We start from the raw sequence: 26,873 nt of genomic DNA on the forward strand, positions 1-26,873 counted from the left end.
CATTCACACTCACATTCATACCTATGGACAATTTGGAGTGGCTAATTAACCTAGCATGTTTTTGGAATGTGGGAGGAAACCGGAGTACCCGGAGAAAACCCACGCATGCACGGGGAGAACATGCACACTCCAGGGTGGAATTGAACCCTGGTCTCCTAGCTGTGAGGTCTGCGCGCTAACCACTCGTCCGCCGTGCCGCCTGCAACCGAATAATGTCAATCAAAGTCGGTGGTTCGGTACAAGAAACATTTATTAACTTTACATTGTGAATAAATGTTGCTACATGACGGAGATTCTGTACAATTTGTTTTACAGATGTGAGTCGTTCATAAGTTTCTTCTCCTGAAAACCGTACTTGTTTTTACATCAAACGAGGTACTTAAAAAACAATGGAAAGGTGGTTTCCGTAAGAAATGGATACAGTAAATACAATGTGTCATCACTATATTCCTAATATTCCTAATATTCCAGGAAGAGTACACTGTGCCAAAGCGTTCCCGTGCGTCGTCACGTCACACGGTCCTCCGTGTCCGTCACTGCATCGTAATGCCCTGTATAATCAGACCACACCACAGCATCATCACCCTAATTTCAGGTACTCATCTCGGGCGCGCCCCTGATGAGCTCTAAATGGGCATGCCTTGGCCCCGCCCCTTCTGCTGCCGTGTGTGTGCTCAGTAGTACGAGCTCAGGTGGGAGTGGGTGGCGGGATGTCTGGTCATGGCCGCCCCAGGGTAGATGGGGCTGCTGGGTGAGTTCCAGTATGTGGACGGAGGGCCGAAAAAGTTGCCGGGGGAGACGGGCATGGGCGCAGGGTGGCCCCCCATGAAGTTCATTTTGGGCTGGTGGCTGTGGTAGGGCTGCATGTAGGACATCTCAGTCTGGTACTTGACGATGCCGCCCTCGGACGCGTGATTCTGGTGCGTCTGTGAGATGCCCTGGAAGTCGAACTTGTAGGCGTAGCGCTTGCCGTGCACCTTGGTCATGATGTTCTTGTCGTAGTAGTAACGCAGCGCGCGGCTCAGCTTGTCGTAGTTCATGTTGGGTTTGCTCTTCCGCTCGCCCCAGCGCTTGGCCACCTCGTCCGGGTCGGTCATCTTGAATTCGCCGTTGGTGCCCTCCCAGGTGATGATGCCGGCGTTGTTGCTGTCAGACAGCAGCTCCAGCAGGAACTGCCACAGCTGGATCTGGCCTGAACCTGACATTATGCAGCAACATTGCATGTTAGCATTGCAATTGTCCACCCTTGGACAAACAGGAAGTGAACAAATGTAAGAGTTAGTGGTTGTAAAAGTACCAGATGGAGGGGTAGGATTTAATAAGCTTGCTTCTTCCTACTCCTTTTGGACATGTGGAACTGGGAAACTGATTATGGGATGCACTCAATTGGAATCTGATGCATGTTCAAATGAAATTAAACCATTACCATTACCATATTCAGGTAGAAAAAAGACCTACTGAAAGACAAATGCAGTAATAACACCCTGGCCACTAGGTGTCACTACTAACAGGCACCAGACTTAATCACAAATGACAGGCTTTTATTATTTTATAGATATTTACCTCACAACAATAACATCAAACAGTAATAAATGTAATAATCATGGTAAGACCGGCCACTGTTTTTGCCCTGAATCCTTGACTTCATATCCTAGTCACTCGTCCGAAAAATAAAATCATGTTTATTTTTATTAATTTTTGTTGTAAAAAAAAAAATAAAATAGTATACATTTTTGTCCATTTATTAATATTGAATACTATTTGGTGGAAATTCACTTATCGCAGTCGGGTCTGGAACCAACCAACCTCTATCAGTCAGTCAAGGCAAGGGATCTGAAAGTTTGATCATTTAGTTTTTCCTCAGCAGTTAGGCTAAGCTAGCATGATAGCTTGTTTGGTTTTGCCAAACAAATGGGACCTTTTCACTGTGTGGCTAGAAAAGTCATAATGCAACCTAACACCTACCCACGGGCCTTTGGGCACTGAGGTCAGGCAGCTTGTACCAACTTTTCTTGGCAACACAGACGGTGCCAAGGTCTCATTTGACTTGTGTCACCCACTTATTTGCCGTTAGAGTCCTACCTGGGTTTGCTAGGCGGCTGCTTATGGGCCCTAATGTCTGATAGGGGTCTGGAAAAAACATGACAACAAGAAAAACATGTTACACATGTTACTCAAAACAAACTTTTTCTATATGAAAAAAACAAAAATGACCCAAATGAGGATAAGCGGAAAATGGTTGGATTAAAAAAAAAAAACCTGTATCTCAGCTTTGTGATTAATGTTTAAAAAGCTAATTATGGTTTCCCTATTTTTACTGTTTATTATTCCAAATATTTCATATGTCTTCTTGATTAATCTTCATAACCTTCTCACAATTTTATGACTTCTGCAAACTATTTCAAAAAAATTGAACTTGATTTTGTTTTGCTTCTCATAACTCCTTTTAAAAATAACATTTAAATTTAACAATATTGTCACAAGAGTTTATTGGGACTTTGTTCTTGTCTTTTTTGTCTAAAAAACGACATAATTCACGACATAATTTTCAAAAAAAATGACGACTGTATTTATTTTGTTTGTTTTTCTTAATATTATGGCTTCTTTATATTTGAACTTTATGCTCAGAAATTTATTCCTCTTTTGATATTATTCTCTCAATAATAAGATGATGATTTTTTCTCATGAGATTACAAATGTTTTTCTTTTTCTTGTCAAATTACTGCTGTTTTTTTGCCATTTGAATTTTTACTTTTTTTCCCCCCAATGCGCTCTTTTTTTTTAAAATATTTTTTTTAGTTTTATTACATGATATTGCTAGAATGTTCTGCCAGCCACTTTGGACACCACATCATATGTTTTGGCTCATAGGCGCCCCCTACAGGTGTTAAGTGAAATCGCCCATAGATATTCATTCATTCATTCATTTTCTACCGCTTATCCTCATAAGGGTCGTGGGGGTGCTGGAGCCTATCCCAGCTGTCTTGGGGCGAGAGGCGGGGTACACCCTGGACTGGTGGCCAACCAATCACAGGGCACATATAGACAAACAACCATTCACACTCACATTCATACCTATGGAGAATTTGGATATTTGAGTACCTTATTGAATATCTTTTTATCTTTGGACCCTTACTACTCTACTTTCTAAATTGTGCACCTGATGGCTTTGGGTTAGGGTTAGGGTCTTTTGGGGTCAATTAGGGTCTTTTGCATGTCTTTGTTGAGACAAATGAACAGCATTTTTAATCATATCATCATCTCCTACTACCACCCAAATAGGAGCCAAGGCTAAACCAACGCATGTCCACTCATATTTTTTATTTTTTTATTTTTTTTTAAATTTTTAAAAATGTTTTAAAAAAAAATTAAATTTTTTTAAATTTTGTAAAAAAAAATTAATTAAAAGAATTTTTTTTTACAGTTTTTTTCAAAGTACGATTTTTGAAATCTTACAATTAAGCTGAAGGCTGAGCCCCAGCGCCCAATCATGTACTGGACGTATGATCACATTTAAGCTGGCGAGTATCACGAGTATGAGTGTTTGGTGAGTGCCGAGAATTAGTAAATAGTTTTTTTTCTTTCCCCCTCCACGGCGTCCCCTGCAGAATGGCGCCGTGGCCAACTGCCGATTCTAGGCCCATAGCTAGAACCGCTACTGAATGCAGCATTTGTCAAAATGTGTGTTTTTGTATGCATTCCAATAGTGCTTGCGTAGGGTCCACTATCTTCTTTGTTCAAGTAGCATTATCTAATTAGCACTTATGCTAATTATGCACTTTTTGTTTTGATGTTGTTTTCCGTATATTTAAAGATGTTTTTTGTGGCATCCGTCACCTTGGACAATTCTTGAAGCAGGTTCTGTCACTCTGCTGTGTTGGTGCTCCATGGAGGAACCTACCAAGACACACACACACACACACGAGTTGAGAGTTTGTTTTTTTTGGCATTTATCATAGAAATTAAGGATCGACCGATACATCGGCCGGCCGATATATCGGCCCATCACCTTTGACTGGGTCTAGGCATAACAGTTGAAGTCACAACAAGAAAGCCCCAAAACATCACATACCAACGCAACAGACCAATAAAAGCACTCTCATATATTCATGGCTATTGACATCATATCTGCAAATGATGATTAATAAATGTTAATTATAAAAAGTGATATTGGATAATTCCTCACGGCACGCCTGACGGTTTCTCAAGGTACACTAGTGTGCCGCGGGACAGAGGTTGAAAATCACTGATCTAGTAGAAATCCAAATAACTGTTGACAAGGAAGTTGTGGTTTCTTACCTTTGGGTACGACCGTCATGCTGTTGGCGGGCCAGCTGCTCCTGCGTCCGATGTCCTCAAAAGTGCTCTCTGTGCAGAACAGACAATGAGATGAACGTTCACAAGGCCAACTCGTCCACAGACGTTTGTGGGCTTGTAAAACAGCAGCACCCATCTTTTGAAGTGGCCATTTAAGCAACCACGGGAAGGAAGCCCGTAAACGTTAGACCCTGACACGATAAGAAATGGGACGCGCAGGAGGAGGGTCTGGAGATGACCTGTAGTTTCTTGGGTGAGCATTGTTTAGTTTCGGCCGCCCCTGTCTTCATGAGATTGTGAGTTGCGTCCCAGCAGTGCGACCTATACCCCCTTTGCACACAGCTTCCTCTGCCAGCGCAGCTGCTTCCTGTCTGAAACGGCCTGTTGAGTTTGGGATTCATCAGTTTTGAGTCGGGTGTTGTGCCGAGGAACCCCTTTAGACTCATGAGACTTCGTAACGGGGATGTGAACTCTACACATTGTTTCTAGAACCCTCCATCATTCAAACGCTCTTGTTGGTTGGAGATAAACTGACAATTTGGAAGGTCAGCTCAAGACCCTATGACCCTATCTGGAAAACCTGGAAATTGGCTTTGTCTGTGAACAACCATTCACACTCACATTCATACCTATGGACAATTTGGAGTGGCTAATTAACCTAGCATGTTTTTGGAATGTGGGAGGAAACCGGAGTACCCGGAGAAAACCCACGCATGCACGGGGAGAACATGCAAACTCCACACAGAGATGGCCGAGGGTGGAATTGAACCCTGGTCTCCTAGCTGTAAGGTATGCACGCTAACCACTCGACCGCCGTGCCGCCTGTCAAAATATTATTAAATGTTATTTAAAAAAATGAAACAAAACAGCAAATAAAGTTGTAATTTTGGGGCAAATTATGTTGTGGAAATATTTTAAAATATTCTGGGAAAAGTCATAATGTCAAAATGGTTGGAAAATTAAAAAAAACATGGAAAAGTCAATGAGAAAATGTCATCTAACAAGGAAAAGGACAGTTTTAGAAGCATGGAGTTGAAATATTAACGAAACAACGTGTATAGTTATTATATATATATATATATATATAGTATATATTATATATATATATATATATATAGTGATTCATAGAAATCTTGCAGTTGTGATTGAGGCGATTTTAATGCAGTCAATTTTTTTTAAGATCATTGATTGTCATCCTTGGCACTCACCTGCTTTCACCTGTAGTCGAGGCTGTGGGGGCGGGGCTGGCGGTGGCGTGTTGTTGGATGGAGTGGTGGTGTACGAGAACGTAGGGCTACCTGGAAGAAAGACGGATGTGAGCCAGTTCTGCTGATGGTTCACTAGCAACAGAAGCTAACAAGCAAAACATGCAGAATCCAGACGAAGAGAAGGAAATTGCCGGAATGTACATTTTCCACTTTTGTATCTTGAGGAGGTTCCCAGTAGAGCTTCAAGATGCAAAAAGAAGAAATGGGAGTGAGACAAAGAAACGTCATTGTGATTTAGTGTCACGATCTCTTGATGGCAAAGGCGAAGAAGCTTTCTCTCTTGGAACGCAGTGGGATTGTTGAGCTGCTAAGCAAGGCTTGAAACTTTTTCAAAGATCCTGAGGGTTAAGGAGCAAAAAAAAGTCCAAGTGGAAGACCCAAAAAAATGTCACCGGCCCTGAGCCGTAGGATCCCATTGGCTGTCCGTCAAGACGGTACCATCCTCGGCCCAAGTGAAGGTTGTTTCTGGTGCCACTTTTGGGATTTCCAGGAGAACACCAAACATGGGACATTGAAAGGTGGAAGAAAGAACAATGGCGTTTCAGGTAGTGCAGGGGCGTCAAACAGCAGCTGGCTATGTTGTAGGGGGCATCCCTGCAACATCTCAAGGCCCTCGTCTGTGTGGTAATGATTGGCTTTTTCATCAGGACAACGCTGCATTAGCATGCTAACATGCTAACTCTTAGCATGTTAGCATTTTAACTAATTTACTCATGTCTAAAGGCAATTTCACACATGGCATGATGTACGGACACTATTGGACTGCCTTAACACTTTTGGGACTTGAGGCTGTCTTGCTAGGTGCACAAAGGACTTCTTCCAGACATGGGACATTGAAAGGTGGAAGAAAGAACAATTGCGTTTCAGGTAGTGCAGGGGCGTCAAACAGCAGCTGGCTATGTTGTAGGGGGCATCCCTGCAACATCTCCAAGGCCCTTGTCTGTGTGGTAATGATTGGCTTTTTCATCAGGACCACGCTAACATGCTAACTCTTAGCATGTTAGCATTTGAACTAATATACTCATGTCTAAAGGCAAACACACACATGGCATGATGTAGGGACACCATGGGACTGCCTTAACACTTTTGGGACTTGAGGCTGTCTTGCTAGGTGCACAAAGGACTTCTTCCAGTGGACTAAGATCACTCTTTTGGACCACCCTGCGTGTTCCCCTCATCTAAATCCAATGGAGAACATTTGGGGATGGATGGCAAGGGAAGTTCACAAAAATGGCCGTCAGTTCCAGACAGTCGATGCCCTCTGATAAGCCTTTTTCACCACCTGGATCCACATTCCCACTCGCCTCCTGGAACCACGGGCATCAAGCATACCCAAACTGACTCAACTTATTACTGACTCCTTTTTTTAACATTTTTGTTTACAATGCATACTGAGAAATATTTTAGAAGCTCTACTTGGAACCTCCTTCAGATCCAACAAAAAGTACATTCTTGCATTTTTCAACTGGTCTTAAATTCTGATCAGGAGTGTAGAAGGTTGAGAAACTGTGTGTGTGTTCAAGGACCACAACAGATCAGTCGACCAACTTGAGAAAAAAGCCTGAGTAGTTTTCCGTTTTTCATGGTCAGACTTAAAACATGCAAGAAGAGATGGGCGTCGCCTTACTCTGCCGGAGGTAATTGAGGTGCGAGAGCAGGATGTCTGCGTTGTAGGCGGACGTGAGGTGCATCATGTCCTCTTTGGTCATCTTGCACAGGGCCTTGCCGTCCAGTGCTTGGAAGAGCATGACGTCCACTTCCTCCAGGACGTACTCCTTGATGGCCCAGTCTAGCCACTGACGCACGTGGTCTTGGGTCCAAACCTCGGGATCTGACACATGTCATTTGAAATGATCGATTATGCTGAAGTCCAGCATACTCTTCTTCAGTCAAATGTTCTTCTAAGCCAGAAATACCAGAATATGAAAAATAGCAAGAATAAATAAACTCATAAAAAGGTCAAAAATGAATACATTAATAATTTCAAATACATCAATTAAATTACTTTAACAGTTTATTTAAAAAGACAATTTAACAAGATCCCTAGTGAGGATAAGTGGGACACAAAATGGATAGAATTTTACAAGAATTTAAGTCAATAGAAAAGGGGAAAAAATGTAATATTTTGAGGGGGAAATGTCCTTTTAGTAGCATAACATTGAAATAGTAAAGAAAAACAATTTGGAATAAAGTTGTACTTTTTGGAAATTAGGTTGCCAAAAAATGTAACAAGATCCCTAATGAAGATAAGTGGGACACAAAATGGATGGATAGAATTTTACAAGAATTAAGTCGATAGAAAAAAAATAGTCATTTTCAGAGAATAACGTAATATTTTGAAGGCGAAATGTCCTTTTAATAGCATAACATTGAAATAGTAAAGAAAAACAATTTGGAATAAAGTTGTACTTTTTGGAAATTAGGTTGCCAAAAAAGTAATAATGTTAGAATAAAGACAAACTATTCAGGTAATATAGTCACAAATATGATATGGAAATTTACAAGAACAAAGTTGAAGGGGGGCATAGAAATCGGGGGGGGCAGCTGTAACTTTTAAAAAGTCTAGATAAGACAAAAAAGTGGTATTTTAACATGGAAAAAAGTCACAATTTTGTGAGAATAAACTCATAATATGAAGAAATATTCTTTTTGGTAGCTTAGACCTGAAAAAGGAAAGAAAAAAATCTATTTTGAGGTCATATCAGAAAAAGACAAAACAAATGTTTTTTAACTTAGCTTGCTGAAGACGTCTTACATTTATAAAGATTTATTTATAAAGAAAGCAGAAATATTGGAAAATAAAAATATAGCACAAAAGTGTCTTTTTCATCTGTTATCACAAAGCTGAGATGCAATTTTGACTTGAAATGTATCTAACTTCTCAGCATCCTTTCATTTTTTAGTATATGGCCTCAGTGGGAAAAGTGTAAGAATCCCTAAAAGCTGAGCGTGCCCTCTGCTGCTGTAAATGGTACAGCAGGCGTAGAACGAAGGCACAAAAGTAGCCGCCAGGTTTCTTTTAACGCCACAATCCGCTGATACACAATAGCCCGAGTTCGAGTAACATTTCATATCTTAAAAGCCATCACCATGCCCGGAAAGATGACGAGTCCGTGTACCGATTCAGGAAGGGGGAGACTCATTTCCAGGAGCAAAACAATGGGCGCACCTTTTGTTGCCCGTAATAGTAGACTGGATTGTAGGTCTCAGCAGACACCCTAACGTCTTAATGGTTCTCTGTTAGCACACACTTCTATGCGAGGCGATATCCACGTACGAGAACACAACAATCACTGACTCGCTCTCGTTAAATTCCACAGAGACTTGAATTTCAGACTTGTCACCTAGTGGCGTTTTATCGGTACCAGATAGTATCGTATCATTGGTCCACATCTTTATTAATACAGAATCCAATGTACCAGAGACCATAATCCAAGACATCTCTAGGCCTGTGACAACAACAGTGATGTGGAATGAGATTGGGAGTTTGGTGAACTTGCTAACTGCTTGCTACCTTAAATGAGCCCATTCTGCCTCTCAGGTGTGTTCTTTCTGCTATGGTCTAGTTGTAGTGACGTCCAGAATCCAGAGTCCAGAATATAAGTTAGTTATTTTAACACTTTGCAAATTGTATTCTGGGGACAAGGATTGGGTGGTTAGCTCAGCTGCCGGAACGATGACCCGCTTCTCCTCGGTGGTACTGCCTACCTAGTGGCGTTTTATCAGTACCACATAGTATCGTATCATTCGTGTGACAACAACAGTGATGTGGAATGAGATCGGGAGTTTGGTGAACTTGCTAACTGCTTGCTACCTTAATTGAGCCCATTCTGCCTCTCAGGTGTGTTCTTTCTGCTATGGTCTAGTTGTAGTGACTTCCACAATCCAGAATCCAGAGTCCAGAATATAAGTTAGTTATTTTAGCATGTTGTGGTTGCAAATTGTATTCTGGGGAAAAGGATTGGGTGGTTAGCTCACCTGCTGGAACGATGACCCGCTTCTCCTCGGTGGTACTGCCTACCTAGTGGCGTTTTATCGGTACCAGATAGTATCGTATCATTGGTCCACATCTTTATTAATACAGAATCCAATGTACCAGAGACCATAATCCAAGACATTTCTAGGCTTGTGACAACAACAGTGATGTGGAATGAGATTGGGAGTTTGGTGAACTTGCTAACTGCTTGCTACCTTAATTGAGCCCATTCTGCCTCTCAGGTGTGTTCTTTCTGCTATGGTCTAGTTGTAGTGACTTCCCAAGTCCAGAGTCCAGAATATAGGTTAGTTATTTTAGCACTTTGGCATTGTGGTTGCAAATTGTATTCTGGGGACGAAGACCTGGGGGTAACGATTGGGTGGTTAGCTCAGCTGCCGGAACGATGACCCGCTTCTCCTCGGTGGTACTGCCTACCTAGTGGCGTTTTATCAGTACCACATAGTATCGTATCATTCGTGTGACAACAACAGTGATGTGGAATGAGATCGGGAGTTTGGTGAACTTGCTAACTGCTTGCTACCTTAATTGAGCCCATTCTGCCTCTCAGGTGTGTTCTTTCTGCTATGGTCTAGTTGTAGTGACTTCCCAAGTCCAGAGTCCAGAATATAAGTTAGTTATTTTAATACTTTGCAAATTGTATTCTGGGGACAAGGATCGGGTGGTTAGCTCACCTGCCGGAACGATGACCCGCTTCTCCTCGGTGGTACTGCTGGGTGAGGTCACATTCTGAGGACTGACACGGGGCTCCGTGTACGAGGGCTGGTACGCCATTGGGACGCCGTCATTGCTCATGTGTCTGGAGCGTTTAGTGACGCTGCAGTCGACCGGGGACTCGTGGCTGGAACACAGGGAGGACTTATAGGGCTTATGGCATGTTCCGCACCTGATACCCGGTCCATGCAGGTATGGACGCATCCTGGTGACTTAAGACCCCAAAGGTAATCCAGGAAACTTACACTGACAAATCATTACAGTTGCGTTGTGTGGAAAAACCCACAGACTGATCCCCTTTGGACTGATCCCTGACTCACTTGGTTCCGTTGACGTGCTCGCCTCTCTTGCCAGGGTTTTGCGCGGACACCCAGTCGGGCTCGGCCGGCTCCGGGCTCTGCTTGGCGGACGCGTGGCTGTAGCCACCCGGCGACGTCATCTCCGCCTTGATGTGCATGGCCGCCGTGTAGGACGTCTCGTAGATGGGCTGGTCCTCACTCACCACAGAAAGCGCTTCCTGTGGAACACAGCTGCGGCGGTCAGGACGGCTTCACCCCAAACGCTCCAATTAAGCGCCTCGCTTCAATTAACCCTCGTCTCAACCGCTAGTGGCCGGTGCTACAACAGCAAATTACCGCGAGGATCTCCAACTAGCTCTGGGTCGGGGAAGAAATTATGCCTGTAGTTCTTTGTACTACAAAAGATGGCAATAACTCAATATGAAGTATTATGAGTAGCTTTATGGACTTGGTATGGTAATAATTCCATTGAACACCTCGTTATTAGATCAGAGTATTTAAGTTACAGTTAGACCCCCACAAAACATCACGGACACTTAAAATGAAACCTTATAATATGCCTCTTAAATTAAATATAATCTTAAAATTAATATTATAAAATATTATATAATATAATATATATTATGTTATAATATATTATATTATATTATAGTATTATAATATTATAATAAAAAAGAGCAGATCAGGACAGAAAGGACACATCTTAAAAAGCATCTGAAATGTTCGAGTTTTTGTGATAGTAGGGTGGGGGCGGAGTCACATGGAGTCACAAGTCCTTCTTCCTGTCTTCGGCGCTTTCAACACAGATTTCTAAAGTCAAAAACCCAAGATGGCGCTGCTGCTGCCGTTGCGGCTTGCAGCAAAGATGTGAGGAGTCTGAGAGTGCGTGTTTGTTTAGAGGAGCCCAGCATTGTCTTCAGGCCTCGTACGTCAGCGATGTGCTTTCTCAGCGGCCTACAGGAAGCCCGGCTGCCATATGCAGCAGAACCTTTGGGCTCAGGCACAGGGACAGGAAGTGCTGTGGGGTGGGGCGGGGGATGGTTTTAAAAGATGTGGGTCATTTTTAAATTTGCAAAACAACACCGGCCTGTGGTCAACAGACGTGGGGGGGGGGGGGGGGGGGGGCATGGGCCTGGAGGACGGTCCTGTGTCTTCAGTTGTATTGTAGCCTAGCCTTTTAAACTAGCTTGTTAAGACCAAATATTGAAACATTGGAACCCGCTGAAGTCAGTCCCGCTTCTGTCGCCAACCCATCTGTTGAGCAACAGCCCACTGTAGTATTATTATTATTAATGCTAATGGTAATGCTAATGGTAATGGTAATGGTTTAATTTCATTTGAACATGCATCAGATTCCAATTGAGTGCATCCCATAATCAGTTCCCAGTTCCACATGTCCAAAAGGAGTAGGAAGAAGCAAAGCTTATTAAATCCTACCCGTCCATCTGGTACTTTTACAATCACTAACTCTTACATTTGTTCACTTCCTGCTTTCCATAATACAGTTTAAGGTTTTTTTTGTTTTTTTTTGTTTTTTAATAATGTACCTCGTACCAAAGTACTTCCCTGAGATCATATTTCTATTTCTAAGTATTGGATGACATTTTTAGCTAATTGCTTATTTTTAGCCTTATGCATTATTTTAGCTGTTTGAAGATGAACTATATCAGCAAGTTGAAGTATTTGTCATTTTACAAATAAGGAGTTAGTATGTTCTCTGTAGGCGGCATTATGAATTATCCTTACTGACCTTTTTTGCAGTACATTTAGCCAGTGAAGATTGCTTTTATAGTTATTACCACATATTTCCCCATATTAGTAGTAGTAGTAGTAGTAGTAGTACTATTAAAAAATGCCTACTTAGGTTGACGTTGCCATATGTGCTTGACGTACAATTTGAGATCCAAATGGGTCATCTGACCCAAGACAAGATTTTAACATTAATAAAAGTACAATGAGAAAAATACATATTTACTAATTGAATTTCTACTATGTTCTCTACTCTTCTGCACTCTGTGTGTACGCTACTGGTCCCGCCACCCGATATGGAGACAGCGACCGTATGACGGACAAAAGGGCTCACTCTATGGAACAAATACGCCAACGTGCTGAAACCTGTGCACAGAGTGAACCCTCTTCCTGCCTGTGCGAGGTGAGTATTACACACACGCATGCACATGGAAATATGTTAAGGCCAGGATGTGTTATGAATTAATTATCATCGTCCCAGGATTTCCAGAAATCTAGTCAAGTTTTTGTATATACAGTGGAACCTCGGTTAGCGTCCGACCTCGTTAGATTTGCCCGTTTTTTGGTTAGTGTCAAAATTTTATACTGCAATTTTGCCTCGGTTTGTGTACATTCCCCGTCTAGCGTACATATGGCGCGTGTGCTGTCGTGAGTGTTGCCAACGCCATGGGCTAATTTGCATAATAGCTGCATATGATCGAAGGTAAAAAAGCTATTGGCCATTACTTTATAAAAATAACATTTATTGTAATATTTGATCTCTGTCAGCCCGCACTCGCCTTCATCCTCCACCTCTTATCTTGTAGTTACGACGACTTGTTTATTGATCACAAATTGTTCTCCTGCCACGCGTCATTTAAATCATTCATCATTCAGTCAATCATCATTTCATTTCATGAAGATTAGCAAACATTTACGTTTTAGATCCCGCTCTGTAAAACACGGCAAGATGATTCATGGACACACGAGGCTACGCTATGCTCTCAGCGTGCCATGGAAGCTGCTTTGGGGGCGGGGCGGGGCGGGGCGGCCGTCTCAGCAGCACCCACGGCTGCTGAGTGAGAACAGAAACTGCAATTGAATTTGTGCTTTCACTTTTAAGTCCCCAAATATCAGAAAACTACAACAATAACGACGCCAGAAAAAGTCGCTAGTTGCTTGTATCCCCCTCAGTAGCGGCCATTTTAGACAATTTAGAATAATATTTCAAGGCACAAAGAATATCGTATTTTGTTGCTATTTCAACGTGGGACCTACCAAAAGAAAGATTAGGATTGCATCTTTCATCAGGAAAAAAAATAGTTTCTACCTTTTGACATCTAGGTAAGTTTCAGGAAAATATCAAAACAAACAAAAAAGGGGGGAAAAAAACATATTTTTGTAACAAAATATAATATAGTATTTCAGGCATAACTTATACACTTTAGGTTGTTTTGCATCAAAATAATAGTTTAATTAGGAATATAGCACCAAGATGTTTTTACCATTTTCATATTTGGAACTAAACTTTATGCTAAAATCTCTGCTAAACCAACATAGAAATATCATGTTTGGTATTGAATGAGTTAATACACGGCATGAGTCCAACCGTGTTGTTAATATATTTTTGACATCAGAAAACGTCCTTCCTTGTTAGCATCCTATTAGCAAGCGGAACAGGAAGTTATGTCGCTATTCTATGATGTCATCAGCAGTTGACAATTATAGTTGTACTTGTATAAAGCAATTCTACATACGTACATATACGTACATGAGGGATGGAAGGATGGAAGGGGTTAAATAAACATTTCGGGTTTTACCTTCATTGAATACGTGACTCTTCCCAAAGACACCACCTTCCTGTTTTGCCATGAGTTATTTCTTGAATTCAGTAGTGTTTCTCACCTTCTTTATCAAAACGCTGCCACACATACATTTGTACACGTTGGCAGGTCCCTGGGCCCCCTCCGAGGGGGTCCCGACCCGCTAGTTGAGAAGCACCAGGTTCCGGTATTGAGGCGAGAAACACAACCGAATTCCAGAGACAACTTGTGTCAAAACAGAAAGGTGGTGGCGGTCGATGTCGATGTCGATGTCGATGTCGCTGCCACATCATCGCCAAGCATCACGTCTTCAAGATAAATTAACTTAAATCTTCACTTATCTCGTTCATTCATAATTTATATGTATTTGGAATTGTTTTCTGCGCGTAAAACTATCATGCTAAAATTATAAACATTTTATAAAAAGCTTTCTGGGATGGATGAATTTGATTTTTTATGGGAAAAATGTCTTTGGTTAGCATTCATTGTGGTTAGAGTCGGACCTTGGGGAACAGATTAGCGATGCTAAGCAATGTTCCACTGTACTGTACATGTTCTACTGTACAATGTCCTTGTTATTGCTATATTTAGCCATTGAAAATGTCATACGAAATATCATAATATTATCATACGAAAACACAAAAATCCAAACCAAAATATGCACAATTGGAGGAAAACTATGTCAGCCGCAAATAAAGTGCGAACAGCGGTTATGTCGACAACCGCTTATGTCGACTTCAGTCAGCCAGTGAGTGGCATATACCGTATTTTCCAGAATATAAGTCGCACTTTTTTTCCTAGGTTGGCTGGTCCTGCCACTTATACTCCAGAGCGACTTATACATGAAAAAAGTGTTTATGTTCCATTTTGTGTTCATGTTTATTTTTATTTTTTGTGTAGCTGAATTAGCATTGTGTTAGCATATCTTACACCTATTCAGCCTGTTCTCTAGTCTTTTATTGGTAGATCTTGACTTCCAAGAGGACGTAATGTCTGTTTTGGTCAAGTAGTTTGGAAAATAAATTACCTGCAAAATATGTGACTTATACTCCAGTGCGACTTATGGAGGGCTGGACAATAACGATGTACCGATGGCCTGGGGCAAGTTAAACCCAAATTGGGGCAAGTAAATCCAATCAGTGGAATCACATTGCTTCCAATTGTATTTAGTCCTGCAGACGTCGTATTCTCAAGAGAAGAAGATGTTGTATATTTTGTGGATAGAAGTGCAGCTTGCCGACGGTCTCTCTCTCTCGCTCTCTCGCTCTCTCGCTCGCTCTCTCGCTCGCTCTCTCTCTCTGTCAACCGCAAGCGGTGCGCGCCTTCTCTGCATGCACGAACCTAGCCCAATATTAGCGCTACTGCCACGGCTGACTTCCTCCTTTGCTGCACAGGCTTTCGTTAAAAACGGCCAGTCAAGCTGGCACTCAAACTGCGACTCCAGCTGCACGGGGCCGCACCGTCGAGCGCAAGATTTCCAGCCTTGAATTTTGTTGTGAGAGTCAGCAGCGTTGCATCATCGTGCCGTATTGCCTAACTCTTTACAGCTTTTGAGGCGTAATCACACGCATGCTTACGTACGTCTGGGATGTTCTATTTTGTTTTCAATGCTCAATACGTGCCAGTCGGCGGTAAAACTCCCAGTTGGGCCCCAACGGCCTCGCAAGACGATTCTGCGACTGCCCCCACATTGCAGAGAAAGGACAGGAAGGGCTGGCATGCAGTAATAAACATACAAATGACAACATTATTTATCTTTAGCCATATATACGTACGACCGCGCTGTGTGCTTTAATAGCCTTGCCTATGCAGCTTCAACACTTCTTGTTTCTTGATGGTGCCATTTTTTGGAGGGGGGGGGGGGGGGGGCAAACTTTGGACCCGCAAAGGAATATCCCTTTGTTTCTGATAATCAAACACAAGAGATTGATGATTGATTGATTTGGGCACCCCTGATCATTTTCAAGATTCATTCATTCATTCATTCATTTTCTACCGCTTTTCCTCACGAGGCTCGCGGGGGTGCTGGAGCCTATCCTAGCTGTCTTGGGGCGAGAGGCGGGGTACACCCTGGACTGGTGGCCAGCCAATCACAGGGCACATATAGACAAACAACCATTCACACTCACATTCATACCTATGGACAATTTGGAGTGGCCAATTAACCTAGCATGTTTTTGGAATGTGGGAGGAAACCGGAGTACCCGGAGAAAACCCACACAAAACTCCACACAGAGATGGCCGAGGGTGGAATTGAACCCCAGTCTCCTAGCTGTGAGGTCAGGGCGCTAACCACTCGACCACCGTGCAGCCCTAAATATATCATATAGCAGACAAACACAGTGATAGACTAGAAGTTTCTAGGATTTCCAGAAAGTGTGTAATAATTATTTAAACAAAAGTAGGCATGTGCATAAATTAGTGCACCCCAACATAAAAATATCATGAATATTTATTATAAATAAATGCTTCCTATAGCTTCCAATGAGGTTCTAGATTGTGGTTGAAGGTATTTTTCACTATTCCTCTTTCCAAAACATCTCCAGTTGAGTCCGGTTTGATGGTTTCCAAGCATGGACAGATCATGTTGTAGGTCTTTGGAGGTGGTCTGTGGGTTGAGTTTGACTGTTCTCACCATCCTTCACCTCTGCTTATGTAGTTATAGTTCTAAGTTCTCGTTATAACTAGAACTGTACCTTTGGTCTTCCATGTCCTCACGATGTTCCTCAGAGTGGAACCTGACAGCGGACATCTCTGAGCTAGCTTTTTGTATCCTTCCCCTAAACCATGATGTTGAACAATCTTTGCTTTCAGGTCATTTGACACCCGCCTACTTTTGTTGAAATAATTATTACACACTTTCTGGAAATCCTAGAAACTTTATTCCACTTCTCATTCATCACCGTGTTTGTCTGCTATATGATATATTTAACTGAAATGGCTGACCCCAACAACCAGTCATTCATAAAGCAGAATGTTGAAAAATACCATGGGTGCCCAAACATTTTCATACCGCTGCTGTGGCGACTCCATAATCCGGAAAAAGACGAAAGAAGAAGTTCACATGTTTGCTAACAGCAGAAAGGACACGCACCAGCAAATACAAATAAATACATTTCTGGGGATCACAATAGATGAAAATATGAGCTGGAAACCTCATATTACAAATATACAACATAATGTGGACAGAAATATTTCAAAATTTGTTGTCAATCAGAAATCACTCCACACTCTTTATTGCTCTCTGGTTCTACCATATCTTACTTATTGTGTGGAAATATGGGATCATAACTATAAAAGCAATCTTCACTGGCTAAATGTACTGCAAAAAAGGTCAGTAAGGATAATTCATAATGCCGCCTACAGAGAACATACTAACTCCTTATTTGTAAAATGACAAATACTTCAACTTGCTGATATAGTTCATCTTCAAACAGCTCAAATAATGCATAAGGCTAAAAATAAGCAATGAGCTAAAAATGTCATCCAATACTTCTCTACAAGAGAGGAGAAATATGATCTCAGGGAAGAAGTACATTTGAAACACTTCTATGCTAGGACTACGTTATGCTAGCCATAGCATTTCAGTATGTGGAATCAAACTATGGAATGGATTGAGTAAGGAAATCAAACAATGCACAACGATGAGCCAATTCAAGAAACAATACAAGCAGTTGATGTTTGCTAAATCCAAGGATGAAGAGTCTTGAACCAGTCATGATGTGCTATATATATCACTATATTGACACGCACTATGGTACACATTATGGCATTGGATGATCATATCACCCAGTACTTTGCTACGAGGTACATTATTAAAAAAAAAAACACCAAAACCTTAAACTGTATTATAGAAAGCAGGAAGTGAACAAATGTAAGAGTTAGTGATTGTAAAAGTACTAGATGGAGGGGTAGGATTTAATAAGCTTTGCTTCTTCCTACTCCTTTTGGACATGTGGAACTGGGAACTGATTATGGGATGCACTCAATTGGAATCTGATGCATGTTCAAATGCAATAAAACCATTACTCGTCATTTCATTGTGGTTGAACGGTAGAACGTAGCGCTGCAACAATTAATTATCCAATTAATCAACAAGTACTTTGGTATGTGATTAATTGTTGTTTGACTTAAATACTGCCAAGAGTTTTTTTAAAAGCGGTTCTTGTTGGGTGTTGGTAAAACACAGACTGCGTAATTCCGGTGCTAATTTGCAAACCAATCCTTGCAAATCTAGAAATGGACCAATCAGAATCCTTTATTTAGACCGCGGTCCGAGTTTTACCCACACCCTGAATGGTTCTTGTTGGCGATGAACCAATGAGCGATGGTTTGACTAGGAAAACATCTATCATGGCGTCCCTGCCAACATGGTCTAATTCTTCAACAACTTGTGAAGGAAAAGAGCAAAAAGTGATGAAGCAGTGCCTCCTAAACAAGTATTTTATTAGCGGTTAGCAAATCAAATGATGGCACAGGTGAGTGAATCACATTGCTGTGACAATTTGAAGTGGTCACAATGAAACACCACCCATTAGATCCAATACCAAGTGCTGATTTCTAAAAGGCAAAGTGCCTAGAAGTCTCTTGCCAATCCAGATTTCCATGCAAGGTCATGATCTATGTAGGAAAACAACCACAAGAAATGATCATCATTTCATCTTTATTTCAGATTCTCATGTGATGCCACAAAAATGACATGATATCATTATGGTAGTCTTTTCATTTTACATGGGGCAAGTTGGGGCAAGTAGTTCTCACCTTAAGGATTCCCCATGGGCAAGTTATTTTTGGTTTTAATGTAGAGCCCTGTATGATAAAGTGGGTTTGAATTTGGGCTGGGTCCTAATCCGTACCCATACCACCAATAACGGCATAGTTTGTTTTGTTGTGGTTACATTGGTATTTATTATTTTCAGAAAAAAAGAAAGGGTTTATTTGTGATTACTTGGACATTCTTTTTTATGTAAACTTAACCAAACACAAGTATGGCCTTTTGAAAGTTATTCCTACTTTATGGATATTAATTTTCCTTGATATAATCTGCTGTTTTTAGCATGTTTTAACACCGTGTTTAAGCAATATGAAATCTACTCCACCTTATCGTGACTGAATCGTTTCTTAGCTGTTTTGTGGTTTTTCTGAGAGGTTTAGGAAGATCAGGGCCCGGCGGGCCTTCATAATATGAAGTTTATTATTTATATTTCACAGCGATTTTCAATAATCACTGTGAGATATTAAAGTTGTTTTTTGGTGTCATTTTTCTGATATCTTCTTTTTTCATTTTACTTTTTTTTCTTCCAAAAATTGTATATTTTTATATATTTTCTATAATATATATATATATATATATTAATATATAAAATATATATATTTTATATCAAATATATTTTAAAAAAATATAAAAAATAAATAAAATGATGGCCACTTTGATATTTTATAATAAGTAAGTAAATAATATATAAGTTTTGTACTTTTTACTAACATTTTACTAACGTCATTTTTCTGATATCTTCTTTTCTCATATTACAACTTTTTTTCTTCCAAAAATTTTATATATTTTCTATAATATATATTTTATATATATATATATATAATATATATATTTTATATAAAATATAAAAAATAAATAAAATGATGGCCACTTTGATATTTTATAATAAGAAGTTTTGTACTAAGAACATTTTACTAACGTCATTTTTCTGATATCTTCTTTTCTCATATTACAACATTTTTTTCTTCCAAAATGGTATGTTTTTATATATTTTCCATATGTTCTATTATATTTTGTTTTCATATATACAATATAAAAAATATATATTTTATATAAAATATAAAAAGTATAAAAAATGATGTCCACTTTGATATTGTGGGCCTTCCGAATATGAAGTTTATGATTTAAAAAAACAAGACTTGAAAAAGATTTGGAATAATGGCTGCAAGATATGCTATCAAAGTTGTGTTTTGTGGCAGCCAGGAGATTTCGGAAGGCGATCAGCCTGCAGTAAAGAAGCCAGCAGACATGAAGTTGTGCAAAGTTCGAGCTCGTCTGAGGCCCAAAAAAAGCGGAAGCAAAAGTCGACCGGAGCTGATTTAGCAAACATCGTCGAGGCCTGTCCAAATGGTGGTGGTTTGAGACCAGGTCTCGTCAACTTCGATGCACTTTTTATTTGTTTGGCGCTCGATTGTTTCTCTCGGCTCTCTGGTGGTCCAGGACCAGCGGAAATATGTGCGGAAAGTCTGAGGTTTGAGACAGGAAGCCTGCAGAGTTGAGATAACGACACCTGACAAGCGCTCCCGTTTGCAGCTATAAATTACACTTAAAATAACCTCACACACACACACACACACACACACAATCAGCATACACTCGGAGAAAACTTTGAGGGGTCTATTGTGTTTTCATCAGCAAAGAATGTGCATGGACACCATTTTCATACAGGAAGGCCTCTTGGATAAATGAAAGGAGCTTTGGCCGCCATTTTACCTCAAAGTTGGTTGAAATCCTGATAATTTTCTGATACTTTTAATTTTCATTTCATTTATCACACAAGAAAAGGGCTGAAAATAACACAAATATAACTTCCTCAATCTACCGAGGCCTTTTTTTTCTTCGGCTGTTTTGCAACGGCCTGAAAATGAAATGCATCATTTAAATATAAATGTCAAATATGAAGGTTTTTGGTCGTTTCTCACAACTGAAAATAATATGAAAACATTTTTTAAAAATTGCTAAAAACGAGGGAGGTACCAGTTCTGTGGGTTTTGGGTCCTCCAGTCCATGGTGCCTTCAGGGACACCTGCTCTGTGTGCGCACAAGCTTACATAGCAGGATGAATGTCGTTCATAAATCCTCCAAAAGTCCCCAAAGTGTGGAGTTTAGTTCCTTGGTAAAAGTGCGGGCGGACGTCTCATAATTAGCGCAAACGTTGAAATAAATCAATGGATAAATAAAATAAATCCCTCAAAAGCGCGCTTTTTTCCACCCAGCTGACGCTAATTAGCGCGCGGCTTTTCGGCCTGCGTTATCAGAGTGCAAAGATGCGGCGGTTAAGTTGTGTTATTCTACAGCCGACATACAACCACCAACGGGAAGGAAGAGGAAATTTTGTAGAAGAAGGAAAGAGCGGGGACTCTCTCACCCGCCAGACGCAGCGAGCGGGTGTGGGTGGACGCCTGGAAAGTCCTCCAGGTCTTACTCACCTTTATGGTGCAGTCCATTGCGGCGGCAGCCTCGCTTTGTCGCTCATTGAACTCCTTTTTCACGCAAATAATTGGCGCCCTCGGCTCGCTTGGATTCATGCGGAGGAAGGTGCATAGATGGCGCAAACCATTGGAGTTACACTTTTTTTTTTCTCAGACCATAACCGGATGACAACTTCTCTCTCTCTCTCTCTCTCTCTCTCTCTCTCTCTCTCTCAATTGGGAAGTGAAGTCATCCTCTGCCACAAAAGGCGTTGAACCTGCAGCAGGTTTTTAGTTGAGTTGTTTATTTAGCAAACAGTTGCAGGTTCGCCTTGTGAATTGCAGCATCCGATCTAAAAAAAATAAAATTAAAATAAAATTAAATAATAAATAAATAAAATAAAATAAAATGTTATTTTAGGAGGATGAAGTTGAATTGGTGTGACAAAAATGTCTAACATTAGGAGGAAAAATGTTATAATCATGTATATAATAATATATATAATCATATATACTCATATTAAGACTTTTTTCTTCCATAATGGTATATTTTTATATATTTCCTATATTTTAAAATATAAAACATTAAAATTACTAAAAACTAAGAACATTTTACTAACGTCATTTTTCTGATATCTTCTTATATTACAATCCAAAATGGTATATTTTTATATATTATATATATATATAAAATATTTAAAAAATGATGGCCACTTTGATATTTTATTATAAGAAGTTTTGTACTAAGAACATAACGTCATTTTTCTGATATCTTCTTTTATTTTCAACTAGTTGTTGAGGGCAGCATCTTAGGAGGGCTGGTGGGTTGTGCTGCACAGTGCCTCAAATAATACATGGACAAGTGGATATCACATTATGAAGGACAGGGGTCTCAAACTCAATTTATCTGGGGGCCACTGGGGCTAGGGTCTGAGCAAGGCTGGGCCGCATCAGGTTTTACCCCCCCAAAAAATGCATTTATTAAAAACAGAAAAATATACAAACTTTTTCAGTCAGAGTTCTTGAGCTGCAGTCTTTGCTGACCTCAAATCTCCATGGCGACCATTGAACTGTTCACCACTTTATTCCACTAAAACAGATGTATGGTGGCACCCCTAAATAATCATGGATTGGAAATATTGTTTCTACATATATTGGAACACTTTAGTACCCAGTCAAAATTCAAAATTCAAAATTATTGAAATATCAAAATTCAATAATTGTGTTTTTTGATGCACGCTAATCCCAGCTGTCTTGGGGCGAGAGGCGGGGTACACCCTGGACTGGTGGCCAGCCAATCCCAGGGCACATATAGACAAACAACCATTCACACTCACATTCATACCTATGGACAATTTGGAGTGGCTAATTAACCTAGCATGTTTTTGGAATGTGGGAGGAAACTGGAGTACCCGGAGAAAACCCACGCATGCACGGGGAGAACATGCATATATATATATATTTAATATAATATATTTTTGTAGGTTGTGTGTTTTTTCAACTGATTTATGACCATTTTGCATCATTGAATCCAAAAAATGACTAAATTTTCTCAATCATGTCAGTTTTGTATGCTAATTGGATTTAGAAAAGTCTGTTTTTCTGACTGCCGTATTTTCCGCACCATAAGGAGCACGGGATTATGAGGGGCGGTCTCAAGTACAGAGTCTATTTCTGTACTTAACACATACATAATGTACATACATAATGTGCAAGTATTATAAGGCTCATGTGGTCTACAAGCCGTACTCCGCCTATTTTGAATAAATCAAAGTCCTCATCTTCTGTATCTGAATTGAACAGCTGGCCAATTTGGCCTCCTCTCATCCTGGTCGGAGTCTTACAACAAAGATTGGAATGTCGATTCGTTTGTCAAATCAGCATCTTTGTTCCTGATGCAACAGGACGTTTTTTGGTAAGTCAAACACACACACACACACACATAACATAACTAACTAAAATAGCTCTTGGATGTTTGTGTCGTACTACTATGTGTGTGTGTGTACTACTATGTGTGTGTGTGAGAGAGATGTAGCCATTTTTCCAGGTGGTGGCCTTTTTTGTTGATCCCAACTTTCCGGTTTGTACACAATGAAGGAAAATTCCCATGTTGCTTTCATTTTACTTTCATCTTTGCATTTATGGATCATCCATCTGTATCCATACTGTATGTATCCATACATGCGTGTGTTCAGCTATCATCCATGTATGTCATACGTTCATACATCCATCCTCAATGGGCACGCCACAGTGGAATTACCGTATTTTCCCGACTAGAAGTCGCTCCGGAGTATAAGTCGACAAGGCCAAAAATGCATCATTAGGTAAAAAAAAAAAAAACATAAGTCGCACTGCAGTATAAGTCATATTTTTTGTAGGTAATTTATTTTAGGCGGCACGGCGGTCGAGTGGTTAGCACACAGACCTCACAGCTAGGAGACCAGGGTTCAATTCCACCCTGGGCCATCTCTGTGTGGAGTTTGCATGTTCTCCCCGTGCATGCGTGGGTTTTCTCCGGGTACTCCGGTTTCCTCCCACATTCCAAAAACATGCTAGGTTAATTAGCCACTCCAAATTGTCCATAGGTATGAATGTGAGTGTGAATGGTTGTTTGTCTATATGTGCCCTGTGATTGGCTGGCCACCAGTCCAGGGTGGACCCCGCCTCTCGCCCCAAGACAGCTGGGATAGGCTCCAGCATTGTTAAGGAGTACGAGATATCGGTACGGAAGTCTAGAGTGCCCTCTTGTGGCTGTCTGTGAATTATTTATACTTTTTTTAAAATGAATAAGTCGCTCTGGAGTATAAGTCGCAGGAAAAGCCAACCTACAAAAAAAAGTGTGACTTATAGTCGGGAAAATACGGTACATTCAAGATAATAATGATATACATTTATATTAGTGGAGTGTTAGTGGGGGGGGGGGGGTGTAACACAGTACATATAATTGAATATAGTTTTTGATTTCAAAGTGTATGACTATTTATATTGATACATTTGACCGTAAATAGGGGCTGTCAAGAATAGCGCATGCACTAACGATTTTATGAATTACTTTGAATTTTTTGGACGTTATGACGAACGACGGAGCCACGGTAACAGCGTCCACAGTTTGCCTACCACTATTTCATAACTTTATTCCGACGTGAACACATCAACGACATCTATGTATCTCCAACTGGCAAACGCCTCTCTGGTCAGTACGCTTCCTCCTTGCCAGGAGAGACCCTGCGGTGCATTCAGAGGCACTCTGTAAATCACAGTAGGTCTTTATTTAAAGCAAAGCAAAACAGTCAATGGTAATTGTTATGGAACTGTAACATAACATTTTCCTACATTTATGCTTGTAAACATCATAAAATATATTTCCACTCAAAACGTGAATTCAACTTATGTCATCAAAGTGTGTGACAGCTAGCGTTAGCGTACTTTTTTTTTTTAGCTTGATTGACATATTTATCATGTCTGTTGTATGAACAAACATCCTGTAATTGTCCTGTCATTTATCTTTCTCTTCATAAAATACAGCAAAATTAGCATATTTCACACAAATTGTGATTAATCACGATTAAATCATTGTTCATCATTTTTAATCAAATGAAAAATTTGCAAACAGAACAAACAAAATCCGGTATTATCCGATACAAGAGTTGCAGGTACACTTGCAGACAGTGCTAACCATCCATACATGCTTTTTTTTAATGCTGGAGCCTATCCCAGCTGACTTCAGGCAAGAGTACAAGTACACCCTGGACTGGTGGCCAGCCAATCCCAGGGCACATATAGACAAACAACCATTCACACTCACATTCATACCTATGGACAATTTGGAGTGGCTAATTAACCTAGCATGTTTTTGGAATGTGGGAGGAAACCGGAGTACCCGGAGAAAACCCACGCATGCACGGGGAGAACATGCAAACTCCACACAGAGATGGCCTAACGGGGATTCTAACTCAGATCTTTCCCATCTCCTGACTGTATGGCCTCCACGCTTACCACTTTCCCACCGTGCAGCCCAGCACTAAGCTACATATTTGCAGTATAGTAATGTGTGATACTACTGATGTAGTTCCTGATCAAGTACTGAGTCAAATTCAGGCTGGTGTCTGAGTTCCAGACATGTCATTTATTCTTTTTGATCAAATATTTGAAATGAACTATAATGAAGTTGTTTTAATATATGTGAACATGGTATTTCAAACAATATAGGAATAGGAAAAATCTAATAATACAACCATGAATAGAAATAATTGCTTATATAGTATTATAAGTATATAAGTAATTATAAGTATATGGGAGTATCATAACAAGTAAGCAGTATTTCTTGCAGTACTAAATTTGATCTTATTTTAAAATAAGGTACGCAAAACTACAGTAGTTGCTGAAGAAGTAATGACTAAGACACATCCATACGTATGTATATGTATATGTATATGTACTGTATATATGTATATGTATATGTACTGTATATATGTATATGTATATGTACTGTATATATGTATATGTATATGTACTGTATATATGTATATGTATATGTATATACATATAGGTGATACGTATGTATGCTCCATCACGCCGCCGCACATGATTGTGTTATTGTTGTGTAACTTTACCCGCTTGTTGCAGACGTGGTGTGGGGGGGAGTGGGTCGGGGTGGGGGGGGGGGGGGGGGGGGTCACGACTCTCCCACCGCCGACGCGCACGATTTCCCCCGCAGCCCCACTTTTCCAGATGGAGTGCCCTCTCCGTGCGTGCGTGTGCGTGCGTGATGTTTGTTTACACAAGGACCAGGCGGGTCCTTATCTGCAGTCGGCACCCACGCTGAGATTTTTTTTTTTTTTTTTTTTTAGACTTTCTTCACGGACGGAGACTTCACAGTGCGCGTGTACGTGGGCGGGCGTGCGCGTGTTTTACTGGCCATTGTTTAGCCCAAATGCCTCCTCTTAAAGCTACACTGATTTTTGTCTTCTTCCTCCCACCTCATTAGAAGGACTGCTGGGGGTCTACGTTTCTAAAGGCCGCACTTCATATCCGCACTGACCCCCCCCCCCCCCCCACCCACCCTTTTTTTTAGGCCAGACAATCAGCCACATTGTCATCAACATTAAATAAACATTCTTCACGTCCGATCCTATTTAAGGAACATTTTAATGCCAAATGTGGCCCGCAGGACACTAGTTTGAGGCCCCCGCCTTGATATGAAAGTTTAATGTTTAAGTTTGATATGGATGCTGTATGGTATCATGTACCCAGAAAAAATGATTACGTTTGATTCATGTTCATGTTAAAGGTTAAATAACTGTTAATAGTTATCCTCCCTATCCGTGTGGAAGTGGTAAGTTTTTGGCTATTTAAGTTGAAAGGAAATAACTTGAAGGCTACCGTTTAGGTGGCTAGCTCTCTAGTTTGCGAGTTAGCATGTGTCTCAAGACCCTGCAGTTGCGCAATATGTTGTAAATAAAAAGAGTATAAATGTGACTATAGTCGTGTTTTGTCATGTCTACAGGGCTCTAATAATGCTTTGTTCATTTTAATATGAAAAAAA

General features: G+C 40.5%; 2 protein-coding genes across 8 annotated transcripts in view; one reads left to right on the forward strand and one right to left on the reverse strand.

The window, feature by feature from the left end:
- Nucleotides 1-23,748, forward strand: part of zp3d.2 (zona pellucida glycoprotein 3d tandem duplicate 2) — a 30,241-nt gene extending 6,493 nt beyond the window's left edge. The window contains exons 10-11 of one of the 6 annotated variants that reach the window (XR_009119925.1): nucleotides 12,648-12,744; nucleotides 23,132-23,159. Coding sequence is in view for 4 of the 6 variants with exons in the window: in XM_058053380.1 (XP_057909363.1) it covers nucleotides 12,644-12,744; nucleotides 23,132-23,224 (194 nt within the window). In the remaining 2 variants the exon portion in view is untranslated. Of the gene's footprint in view, nucleotides 1-12,643; nucleotides 12,759-14,944; nucleotides 15,407-23,131 lie in introns of those variants that run through there. The other 5 variants (XR_009119924.1, XM_058053380.1, XM_058053379.1 and 2 more) reach the window with 5 other exon arrangements.
- fli1rs (Fli-1 proto-oncogene, ETS transcription factor-related sequence) lies at nucleotides 239-21,496 on the reverse strand. Of its 2 annotated transcripts, none has more exons than XM_058053383.1 (9): nucleotides 21,347-21,496; nucleotides 10,614-10,810; nucleotides 10,254-10,420; nucleotides 7,213-7,416; nucleotides 5,526-5,615; nucleotides 4,300-4,368; nucleotides 3,838-3,897; nucleotides 2,083-2,130; nucleotides 239-1,198 (listed from the first exon to the last, which is right to left on the reverse strand). In XM_058053383.1, exons 1-9 carry the CDS (start codon nucleotides 21,443-21,445, stop codon nucleotides 675-677), a joined length of 1,458 nt encoding a protein of 485 aa, XP_057909366.1. In that variant the 5' UTR covers nucleotides 21,446-21,496; the 3' UTR covers nucleotides 239-674. The 2 variants fall into 2 exon arrangements, with proteins under 2 accessions (XP_057909366.1, XP_057909367.1); XM_058053384.1 differs by lacking the exon at nucleotides 21,347-21,496 and adding an exon at nucleotides 20,895-21,247.
- Nucleotides 23,749-26,873: the final 3,125 nt, after the last annotated feature.

Source organism: Doryrhamphus excisus, chromosome 17 (genome assembly GCF_030265055.1).
Source record: "Doryrhamphus excisus isolate RoL2022-K1 chromosome 17, RoL_Dexc_1.0, whole genome shotgun sequence".
Classification (NCBI taxonomy): Eukaryota; Metazoa; Chordata; class Actinopteri; order Syngnathiformes; family Syngnathidae; genus Doryrhamphus; species Doryrhamphus excisus.